This window comes from Globicephala melas, chromosome 6 (genome assembly GCF_963455315.2).
Source record: "Globicephala melas chromosome 6, mGloMel1.2, whole genome shotgun sequence".
NCBI lineage: Eukaryota > Metazoa > Chordata > Mammalia > Artiodactyla > Delphinidae > Globicephala > Globicephala melas.
In genome coordinates, this window is record NC_083319.1 from 50,216,381 (window position 1) to 50,229,085 (window position 12,705).

General features: G+C 40.1%; 1 protein-coding gene across 3 annotated transcripts in view; it reads right to left on the reverse strand.

The window, feature by feature from the left end:
- ENTREP1 (endosomal transmembrane epsin interactor 1) overlaps positions 1–12,705 on the reverse strand; it is a 75,603-nt gene that overhangs the window by 46,973 nt on the left and 15,925 nt on the right. For 2 of the 3 annotated variants that reach the window (XM_030877036.3, XM_060300865.2), the window contains exon 2: positions 4,666–4,722. The exons of the other annotated variant lie outside the window; for it this stretch is intronic. In XM_030877036.3, coding sequence (XP_030732896.1) covers positions 4,666–4,722 — 57 coding nt within the window. The remainder of the gene's footprint in view (positions 1–4,665; positions 4,723–12,705) is intronic. 3 annotated transcript variants of the gene reach the window in all.

The window sequence follows — 12,705 nt, forward strand, 5'->3', positions numbered from 1 at the left end:
CTGATTCACTTTGTGATACAGCAGAAACTAACACAACATTGTAAAGCAATTATACTCTAATAAGGATGTGAAAAAAAAAAAATAAAAACATCTTTATAGTAAAAAAAAAGAAAAAGAAAAGCTTGTGCTGTTCCAGTCTCAGCATCAGTTTTGTTCCTGGCTGTGCAAATCCAATAGGAGAAAGAACCTTCCTGGCAGAGACAGGGGGTCTCCACCCTGGTTAGGACACCAGCCCGGGTCCAGTCCACCAATTCAGTAACTATCTTATCAAGACAATTCTGTTTTCCAACTGAGGTGCCTAAGTAAGGCAATCTTTGAGGGCATTCCCAGCACTGAGTCTGTGATTTCTAAACAAGTCTAAAACACTTCATTAGAATGAAAACTGAATGATATCTAGAAAATATAAGGAACATTCTTTTAAAATGGAAAATGTTTGGGCTCCCCTGGTGGCGCAGTGGTTGAGAGTCCGCCTGCCAATGCAGGGGATGCGGGTTCGTGCCCCGGTCCGGGAAGATCCCACATGCCGCGGAGCGGCTGGGCCCGTGAGCCATGGCCGCTGAGCCTGCGCGTCTGGAGCCTGTGCTCCGCAACGGGAGAGGCAACAACAGTGAGAGGCCCACGTACCGCAAAAAAAAAAGGAAAATGTTTGCTCTTGATGGAAAATACACAAGTATTCTTGATAGAATACCATACACACACATGCACACACCCCCAACCTTAATCCCAGTCACAGCCCAAAATAGCTACAAACATTCACAAAGTGTCTCCCAAAATTATTATTTTGTTCTGGACACCTGAGTATTCTATCAGTAGAAAGAAGAGGACCCAGTGAATGAAATCTTCCAACTCTGAGTTTCCATGAAAACTTGAGTTTGAAGGAACTAGGTCAAACTGACCTTCTTCGTTCAAACCAGTATAAACCTGATGTAATCACTGAAACAAACACAAAGAGGGAGCACAAATGTAAACGCTCTCAAAAGGAAGTGTTCAAATGTTCTAGACACCCAACAACTCAAAATGAGAACAGCTTGCCTCTTGAAATCCCCTAAAGAGACCAACTAGCCCCCTCCCAAACTCCACTACCAAAATACTCTCTAACCACCCTGAAGTTAAAAGGTGGTAAATACAGAGTTCAAGTGAACAAAAACAAGTGAGAAAAATTTAAGACAAATGTAAAAGAGAAACTTTGAGAACTAATCCAGGATCTGAATTTCTCATTGGTTGCCAAATTACTGCCACCGTTCAAACCTAAGTGTGTCCTGAGCACAGTGGTCCTGGGGAGAGACCCCTGTCCTCACAGAACTGACTGACCATCTACTGGGGGAGACAGGTGAGGCACACTCAGGCTACTTACAGACCAAGAAGAAGCCAGTATTCAGTGCTGGGACCCGGTGAGGGGCACAGAGGAGGGGTCACTGCAATCAGGGTGGTCAAGGAAGGTCTCTCTCTTGAGATGACTGCTGAGCTGAGACCCAGAAGAGAAGAAGGCAGCCAAGCAAACAGCTAGGGAAAGAAAGTCCTAGGTTTGTGAAGGACAGCCTGGCTGTGTCAGAGTCAGAAGGCGCCCCTGTAGGTAGAGTGTGGGACGTGAATGGCGGTAGGGCTGTGACTCTGACCAGCCCAGCCCGGGTCTGCAAAAACACACGGGCACTTCTGGCTTCTCTAATGAACACAGCCTCCCACTCAAATCATCTGATGGCAGATTCCCTAAAACTCAGAAAGGGGGATGCGTGGGGAACCAAAAAAAAAAGGAAAGTATCCATTGAGTGTCACTAGACTATCCTCTGTTCAGAAAAGAAAACTAGACTCAGAGAAGCTAAGTGGCTTGCACAGAGTGACACAGCTCTTCCGTAAATGAACTAGGACTCAAACTAGGAGTGTCTGACTGGTGCGTCAGTTTCTTTCATCTGGCTTTTTAACATAACAAAAGCATTTGGCAGAGGTTATAATGATACACTACTAAGATTCCCATGGACTGTTTTTTCCTCTATGATACTGACTAAGGCTCAAATGACCTACTGATATACTCAGAAAGTTTTCCCTTGCACAATTCCTGCCAATTAATTTATCTTCTTTATAAACTGATGTTAATTAACATTTCAAAATGATCACTAAATGACCTTCTAAATACATAATTCATAACAGTCAAAACTTCGAAGCTCAGATGTCCAACAGGCTTAGGACTGATGGTAATATAGAAATATGACAAAATGCTGCGTAGCAATTCTAAGTGATAGGCATGTGGACCCCTCATACAGGGAAACATAATAGCTACTAATGTGAACTTAATTTCATATTAAACAGAAAAAGCAGAGCACAACATGGTATGTACAAACTGGTTACAACTTTGTGACAAAGTACATATACTTAACAAGGATGAGAAATACATTTTTATTAAGGTCATTTTCATTTAAAGTTGCTTGAGCTCACATAATAAATTTACAAGGGCACCTTTCCAAAAGAAAACAATGTTAAAGAAAGAAATATTTTAAAAGGTGGACTTTCTTAATATCTATCTAGAACAAGCACTCATATTCTCTTCACCATTTGGAATTTTAAAAGTACAAATAGCATTAGATTAGATAGTTTTCTGATTTTAAATACCTGAGGTTCGTATGACTGAGCATTTCAATATTGACCCAATGGAAAAGGACAGTGCAAAGATGATGCCTATAACCAAATATTAGTATAAACATTGAACACCATCAAAAATTTTTCTGCAGTGACTGTAAACCTAGAGTTGTAAAACAAACCCCAAGCACTCATAACACATGCCAGAAGACTCATCCAAAGCCTCATTTTCTCCTATCCTGATGTCTAATATATTAAAATGCTGTATCAATCATTTACTCCTTCTGGAAATATTAACAAAGTTTCACCAAATGCAATAATTGATGGACCTGTAAAATGTTGCCTGCATTGTCTTGTGGGTCTGAAAACTCTTCAGTTCAGTTTTTCAAGATCGTCAACACAGTATTGGGCTCCATTGTTCTCACTGTATCCTGAAATGTGCTTCATCTCCTTGTATTTAAGAATTTAACTAGTTTTATATTTGTTACCCATCACTTAGCAAACAGTGGTCTGAAGGACAGCCTGGCTGCGTTATGTATATAAATGGAATGAATTCAGAAAATTATTTAACCCTATTTCAAAATGGATGGGAGAAACATAAGAGATGCTATACAGAAAAATAAATTTTTTTAAGCATACTTCAAATTGAATTTCCTAGATCCTCTACCTCATCCTTGTAAGTTGGCCTCTCCATTGGCATTTGTCTATTTTTTTATAGTATTCCCTGAATCAAAAGGACATAAATAAAAATAAAGGATGGGAATTTACTAAATGCCATCGAATTGTACACTTTAAAATGGTTAATTTTATACTACGTGAATTTTACCTGAATAACTAAAAAAAGGATAAAGTCAACAATATATGTCTCTATTACGATGAACATATAATATAGGTGTGATAAAGAGAGAATATAGGAAGTCTAAGCAAGGAAATTCTGAGATTGCCCAACCAAAGTACTGTAACAATAAAAAACAATGTATTTATGATTTAAGCTGAGATTTGCTTTAAAAGAACGTGGATGTGGTGGGGAATGGGTAAGGGTCTAACTGAACAAGATTGGCTAAGGATTGATAATTGTTGAAGCTGGATGATTGGTACAGGGAGTTCATTATATCATTCCCTTCACTTTTGTGTATGTTCAAAATGCCCAGAGTAAGCCGTTTAGTGGGGGTTTTTTTAAGACTATTTTTTAAATTAATTAATTAATTAATTTGGCTGCTTTGGGTTATTACTTGCAGCACGCGGGCTCTTCGTTGCACCGCACAGGCTTCTCTCTAGTTGTGGCACGCAGGCTCCAGAGTGTACAGGCTCAGTAGTTACAGCACATGGGCTGTTTCTCCACAGCATGTGGGATATTAGTTCCCTGACCAGGGATCGAACCCACGTCCCCTGCATTGGAAGATGGATTCTTTTTTTTTTTTTTTTTAATTTATTTTTCGCTGCGTTGGGTCTTCATTGCTGCGTGTGGGCTTTCTCTAGTTGCAGTGAGCAGGGGCTGCTCTTCGTTGCAGTGCGCAGGCTTCTCATTGTGGTGGCTTCTCTTGTTGCAGAGCACGGGCTCTAGGCATGTGGGCTTCAGTAGTTGCAGCACATGGGCTCAGTAGTTGTGGCTTGCGGGCTCTAGAGAGTAGACTCAGTAGTGGCACATGGGCTTCGTTGCTCCGCAGCATGTGGGATATTCCCGGACCAGGGTTCAAACCTGTGTCCACTGCACTGGCAGGTGGATTCTTAACCACTGCGCCACCAGGGAAGTCCCGGAAGGTAGATTCTTAACCACTGGACCACCAGGGAAGTCCCAGCTATTTAGTTTTGTTTTGCTTTGCTTTTGTTATATCTTTACAATAGATCTAATCCTGGAACTTGAAACACATGTATAGAACTGGGTATATAAGAAGCTTAAAGTGAATCAGAAAAGCAGCAAAATTATCATCTTACTTTACTGTCATGAGAACATCTGGCTTCTAATATTGTCCACTGTTAACTTCTTTTTTTAATGAACAAGGAAGCTTTAGCACTTCCTCAACAACTTATTTCAACTGACTTCATAAACAGCACATTTTACAAAGGATAAAAATTTGTAAAATCAGTACATACCAGGAGTATCATAGGCCGTTTCCAAGTTGTTAATCCTATGATTCCAGAGAGTATCACCTACAAGGATAAACAGGATCATAAATCTAGAAAAGGGACCAATTCCAATAAACTAATCCCCAGTCTCTGAAGTGTATATTTTTTAAAAATACTGAAATTTCAAAGGCTTCTAACTCAAACATTTAATATTCCTGTTGATTACATGAGCCCTGGTATATATATACTTCTCAAGCATGGTTTCCATGTACTCCTGACCCACCCCCCTTCCAGGCATACTTGTCCTTCCTCAGACTGGCCAGGCTCTAGACATTCCAGGACTTTGTGCTTCTCTTTGTCACAGAGTCCTCTCTTCTCAACTCCCCTCCTAGCTGCCTGAGAACTCCTATGCATTCTACAAGGCCCCAACACACAGTCATCACCTCTGATAAGCCATATTAATCTTAACACCCCACACTCCTGTAAGCCCTCTACATATAACTTTTTCCCCCCAAAAAACTCATTGCATTTTTGTCTTGCCCACTGACTGTGAATGCCTGTCCTGTCTCTCTGAATCCCCAGCTCCTAGCAAAGTGCTTATCACATGATTGGCAATTAGTAAATGTTCCTGAACCCTTATTCCTCAAAGGCGGAGGGACTACAGTGAGAAATATCTCATGTTGCAAAATGACACGTCAATAAACAATAACCTAAAATCCTCAGTAAAGAAGAACCAGCATTTTGCCAAAACGTAATCTGGAAGACAACATCAGCCTTTTGAATAACACAGTTCACTAAGCAGTTAGGAAAGGATAAGCAAAGTAATTATTCAGCCCAGGGTCACTCTGATGACCTTTGTGTACGTAATAAAGTGCATCTACTGAAAGCAGTTATGAGGATTTTCTTTCAAGTGCACTTTTCACCAAAATCACTCAAATGCACCATTTCACAATAACTATTTATTTAACTACAAATCAGTAAGGATTACAGTGCTACTTGAAACCCAAAGCTCACAGGCCTACCTGCGATACTCTCTCTTCTCCATTTATTGACTGAGGGTAATCATTTCACAACAAACCAGTAGAGGACAAGTCTACCCATTTATATCAAAGACCAAAAAACATATATGGGGCTTCCCTGGTGGCGCAGTGGTTGAGAGTCCTCCTGCCAATGCAGGGGACATGGGTTTGTGCCCCGGTCCGGGAGGATCCCACATGCTGCAGAGTGGCTGGGCCCGTGAGCCATGGCTGTTGAGCCTGCGCGTCCGGAGACTGTGCTCCGCAACGGGAGAGGCCACAGCAGTGAGAGGCCCGCGTACCGCCAAAAAAAAAAAAAAAACACACACACACACAAAAAACATATATGGGAAGACAGGAGACAATTTCTTTGTATCACGTCTATGTTTAAACATACTATCAGCTGCCTGCTCACTGGGCACTATATCCTTTCATCTTCTTAAATTCAGCAGGATATTTCCTTCCTCTAAACGATTTCTTCCTGGAAACACACTTGGTGGGGCTTGTCTAGAGGGTATGGGTGACATCTACTTACAAATTGGAACTTGGAATCCATGACATCTTGGGGTCCAGGTTCCTTACTTGGCTTTGAATTATACACACACATGCACAGGGGTATGATATTTACAAAAAAAAAAAAAAAGAATCATAAAAGATACTCTTCCTCCTCTTCTTTTTCTCTCTCAACAAATACTTCACTGGAAATCACTTCATGTTTACTGAACTAGCTCTCATTCATTTCCATTTAATGGTTACATAATATTCCTTTGTACAACCACTACCTAATGTATTCAATCATTTCCATATTCATGGGTATTCACTCTTTTTCCAGTTTTTTGCCCCCAAACAATGTTGCAGTAAACATCATGGCCATATAACCTTACAAACAAGTGCTTTTTATTTCTGCTGAATAAAGTCCCAGGAGTAGCATTGCTAAGTTGAAAGGGGCATGTGTATAATAAGTACATAAATAAATAAAATGTTTTTAATAGATCATGACATATACAATTATCATTTCAAATGAAGGGTCTCTAGGACAAAAGAACTAAGCTTTCTTTCTTTCTTTTTAAACTCAAGAATTTTATTTATTTATTTTTTATTTTTATTTATTTATTTATCTTTGGCTGCGCCGGGTCTTAGTTGCGGCATGCAGGATCTTCGTTGCCACATGCGGGATCTTTAGTTGCAGCATGCGGAATCTTTAGTTCTGGAATGCATTATCTTTAGTTGTGGCATGCGGAATCTTTAGTTGTGGCATGCAGGATCTAGTTCCCTGAGCAAGGATCAAAGCAGGGCCCTCTGCATTGGGAGCACAGAGTCTTTTTCTTTAAAGATTTTTTCGATGTGGAACATTTTTAAAGTCTTTATTGAATTTGTTACCATATTGCTTCTGCTTTATGTTTTGGTTTTTGGGCCCCGAGGCATGTGGGATCTTAGCCCCCGACCAGGGATCGAACCCGCACCCCCTGCATTGGAAGGAGAAGTCTTAATCACTGGACCGCCAGAGAAGTCCCCTAAGCTAGATAGTCTTCTTCCTCCCTCCTTCCCTCCCTCCCTTTCTCTTTAGAGAGGACTTTGCATATATGAGCAAACTAAATTTAAAACATAATTGTTGGGACTTCCCTGATGGTGCAGTGGTTAAGAATCCGCCTACCAAAGCAGGAGACAAGGGTTCGAGCCCTGGTCTGGGAAGATCCCACATGCTGCGGAGCAGCTAAGCCCATGTGCCACAACTACTGAGCCTGCACTCTAGAGCCCGTGAGCCACAACTACTGAGCCCGCGTGCCACAACTACTGAAGCCCATGCACCTAGAGCCCGTGCTCCGCAACAAGAGAAGCCACCGCAATGCGAAGCCCACGCACCGCAAAGAAGAGTAGCCCCCGCTCGCTGCAACTAGAGAAAGCCCGCGCACAGCAACGAAGACCCAACACAGCCAAAAATAAATAAATAAAAAATGAGATAAATTTAAAAAAAGAAATATCAACAATCTCAAAATATATGTGACAAAGAAACTTAAGACCTCAGTAGGAAGAAATATAAAGCTTATTGATCAATATTAAAGACCCAAATAAATCAAGACATATACCACATTCATGGGTTGGAAGACAAAATACTTAAAGATATCATTTCCATTTGAATTGTTTTGTAGACTCAGCACACACAAATGTTAAATTTCAACAGGATTTTTGTAAACCACCCTTCTTTATAGGATGCTTCAAGAAACTACATTCTAGTTGTAGGTGGGAGTTGTAGTTACATCCACCTCAGTCCTGAGCCCTGCCCTCCCATTCTTCAAGATTAAGTAAGCCCAACACACTTGGGGAACCCCGTGAGTGGTGAGATAAGAGAAGGGGAAGCAGAGGAAGTAGGAAGCCTCTGGAATGTGGAATAAAAGTGCTGCAGCTGGGGATGAATCGTTTAAGAGCTCAAGACTGAAGGGAATGGAGGTTCACATTTCGGGGAGGGGTGTGCAATTCATGACTGGGGAGAGAGGATGGGGAAGTGAAAGAGGAAGAGGCAGAGTATTCAATGCCTCCGCTTCCATCAATGGCAGCAGCACCTGGAGCTCCATCAGAAGGGACTCAAGATCCCTTAACACTGGCCTTCCATTACCCCATAATGCTATTCCTTGTTCAATTGTGTTCTACACTCACTTGCAATCTCATGAGGGCTTGGATCTCTGAATATTCACTCAAGTACCACTAAAGGCTGCTAGATGCACTCAATTAGTTACGGCAAGAGTCAACGAACAACTGAATGGATGATGAATAAATAAATGAATGAAGGTCAAAAACAGGAGATGAACTTGCTCAAAGATGACTATGTAAGCCTAAACATATTTTTCACTCCCGTGCTTCTTGAAAGAGTACATCAACAGCAAAAAGCAACTCCATCAGCATTTTTTCCACCCAGTGCAAGATGCAACTTGCTCGGAATAAACAGGCGAGAACCTATTTTCTAACACCAAATTATCTCTATATCACTATAATGAGATTTATTACAATCTTGGTTTCACTCACTTGTGACCCATTCTTTGTAGCTCATGGGGAAAAGCAGAGGCCTTTCTTTTTTTCTGATATTGCAAAGAAGGATTCTACGATACTCCAGGCAAGAATCACTGTTACCCACCATATGTGGTGAATGTGCCTTAACTTTCCAGCTTAAAAATCAAATCATTAAAGTCAAAAGCATGTAATTCTACTACCTTATTTTTCTGTGTTAATCCATTAACATACCTTAGGGCAAAAATGTTCTGAATTGTTTGTCAAAAGTTGCCATATCTAAACATAGAGTTAAAAAGAGCCATGTTATAGGTGTCCCACTTCTTAATAACCTATCTTGCCCTATAGCTTTTACACTGGATATATTTTTTAAATGTATGTGTGCATGTATCCTTCTTTATCTGCCCAGGGTAACTCAGTAAAAGATCTGACAAAGTGGACAACTGGGTATTTCTCATGTACGCTTGTTGGTTACCACAATGTCCCACCAAAAAACAAACAAACAAACAAAAAAAACTAGACTGTTCACCTTATCTTAATTAAATATTGCCTTGATGTTTAAAAAACATTGATAGAAGTTCTAGTATGTGCCAGGCCTGGGGCTAGGACTCAGCAACGAAGCATTTTCCTAAATGTTCTCTAATCACACTCACAAAATCAATTCTGAGGCAAGAATCATCCCACCCATTTTACAGATGAGTAACTGAGGTTGAGAGACTCAATGACCTGCTCAAGAACTTATCATCATGGATGGACCTAGAGACTGTCATACAGAGTGAAGTAAGTCAGAAAGAGAAAAGCAAATATCATACATTAACGCATATATGTGAAATCTGAAGAAATGGGTACAGACGATCTTATTTACAAAGCAGAAATAGAGACACAGACGTAGAGAAGAACAAACATATGGATACCAAGGGGGAAAGGGGGTGGGGTGGGAGGAATTGGGAGATTGGGACTGACATATATACACTACTATGTATAAAATAGATAACTAATGAGAACCTACTGTATAGCACAGGGAACTCTACTCAGTGCTCTGTGGGGGCCTAAATGGGAAGGAAATCCAAAAAGGAGGGGATATATGTATACGTATAGCTGATTCACTTTGCTGTACAGTATAAACTAACACAATATTGTAAAGCAATTATACTCCAATTAGAAAAAGAACTTATCATGTGACTCTGCTGTTGTGTAAAATAAAGGACTAAAGAAAATTAAATTCATCTCAAAAGTTATACTTAAAAATACTCCTTCAATATTAAAGTAGTATTTGATGATTATGATAGAAAAAAATGTACTTACTGTTGTTTAACTGGTAGAGACTAGAATTTTTGTGTTAGTTTCCACTCTGGACCATTCATTCTTTTTTTTTACACTCTGTCATTGTAAATTTTTTTTAATAGGTTTACCTTAAGGTTCACCAATGTCTGTCTCTTTATAAGGAACTGGAATCTTGCCAAAGAATCACAGACTCAAGGGAGGGGGGACCATGAGTTCAGGTCAGTGACTTCAACAGAGAGACATGAATGTATGTAGATGATAAAGGCTATTAGGGCCCCCAGAGAAAAACAAAAAACAATAACTAATTCTCTACCACTTGCCTGAAATATCTCCCAAGGATCATATACGTCATCAGAGTCAGGAATTTTGTTTTTTGAGGGAGACACGAACCAATGCAACTCTCTCTACTCTTCCATTAATCTAAAACAGTGTGGTAGGCTGGTCTCCCGTAGTCCCAGTGGAATCTAACTACTATTAGCTAACTATGCCTCCAAATCAGGAGCCAGGATAGCGTGGCCTGAACACGGACATGGAGATCCTCCCTCTGCCCTCACCTGGGTCAAACTTCAGCACGTTTTTAAAGTGTCTACTGGCTTAGTTTCATGAACTTTGGGAATAATAATAGATTGAGTCATTAACCAAGGACACCAGCAAGAAAATAAATGATCACAGAGTGCTCAAAAACAATAAGCACATTAAAAACACTCCCTTCAAGTTGTTGAAAGTAAGTATGTAAAGTATGGGAAAAGAGTCTTTATAGGACTTGTTAATTCTCAAACATGTATTACAATAGATAAAATACACCTTCAAGGTTCAGACAAGTGAAGGAAGACTCCAAATCTTGGGCTCAAGGTGAGAATAACACTTACAGCAGTATATATGGAAAAATATTCTTGAACTATAGTGTGTTTAACAAAATAGTCCTTTCAAATGAATATATTTGTCCCTTATGAGCAAAATTTTTACTGCAGCCAAAAGATTTGCTGACTTAGTTGATACAGCAGACTCAGGCATATAATGGTCATTCAAAGCTTGAAATATGAGGATATCCTTCTACTGTGTTCCTACGTGGGTTTGAAGTAACCTTAGACTTAAGCTGGCACTGCCACTCAACTACCTACTTTCATATGCCAGTCAAACTTCTGAGCGATAAATAAAACATGGTATAGCAACACAATGGGATCTCATTTGTCCATAAACAGGAATGAAGTAGTGATACATGTCACAACATGGATGTGCCTTGAAAATGTTATGCCAAGTGAAAGAAGCCAGTCACAAAGGACCATTTGTTGTATGATCCCATTTATATGAAATGGTCAGAATAACAAATCCATAGAGACATAAAGTAAATTGATCAGCGGTTGCTTAGGGATAATGGAGTAAGGAAGAAATGGGGTATGACTGTTAATGGGTACAGGGTTTCTTTTGGGGGGTGATGAAAATTTTCTAAAATTGATTGTGGAGATGGTTGCAAAACTGTGAATTTAATAAAAATCATTGAACTGCACACTTTAAATGGGTGATATAAGTAGATTTAAATGGAATGTGAATTATATCTCAATAAAGCTGTCATTTAAAAAAAAATTCTGCAGTCCTCAAGTCATAATTCTTAAGCTTTTCTCATAAAAACTTTAGTTTAGCTGTCTTTAAATTAGTTACAACGTGCTATCAAGCCCCTTCCTGTTAACTATTAAGCCCCTTTCTTTTAGAAATACATTCTGAAATATTTAATGCTGAAACTACAATACTGGAGATTTGCCTTAAAATAATCCAGTGGGTGTTACCAAGGGGGAGTGGGTGTGAGTATACAGTGACCATGTAAATGTTGATAACTACTGAAGCTGGGTGACGGGTCAATGGGGGTTCTTTCTATATGTGTTGAGATTTAAAATTTTCAAAATAAAATTTTAAAGGTAGAGTGGGGTTCTTAAGACTTCCTGGTCACTTCTCTGCTGTCTCTCTAGTCCACTTACATTTTCTTTTTAAAAACATACATGTATTGAAATATTTACAGGTGTAATGATGTGATGTCTGAGATTTGTTTCAAAATAACGTGGGAAGTGAATCTGACAAATGGACTAGAGGGCACGCTGAAGCTAATTTCTACCCTGCTTAGAACACCCATCCTTCTGGAGTTATCAGAACACATAGAGGGAATTCCCTGGTGGTGCAGCGGTTAGGACTCTGCGCTTTCACTGCCGAGAGCCCGGGGAACTAAGATCCCACAAGCTGCCCGGTGCAGCCCAAAGAAAAGAACACATAGAGCCGGCAGCAGAGTCAGAAAGAGGTACAGGAGATAAAACAACTGTTAGAGCTGGGTGAGGGGTATATGAAGATTCACTGTACAGTGTCTGAATAAATTTAAAATTTTCCATAAAGCAGAGTTTAAAAAAACCCATCTCTCTCACATACATAAACTCAAAAGGTATGCTACTGCTGAGACTTTTTTCCTGCAACACCAGGAGAGTCATGGGGCTTGACGCCATTCTCAAATCCTATTCAGTTGCTCTGGACATGTACTATCTGTCGGTTCTGTTGTCACTTTGCAAATTCTGAGGACAACCTCAGAAACAGGCCACAACAAATAAGAATAACAAACAGTTGCAAGTTTGCGTATAGAGTTGGGGGCACAGTGTGGGAAAAGGACCCTGTGGAAGAGACTTAGTTCCAAATCACTCATTCTTTCCCAGCTCTGGTTTACTGGGTCCCACAGACAAGGATGTGCCCAGCCAGCAGGCCCAAGCTAGCAGCCTTTATCTTCTGG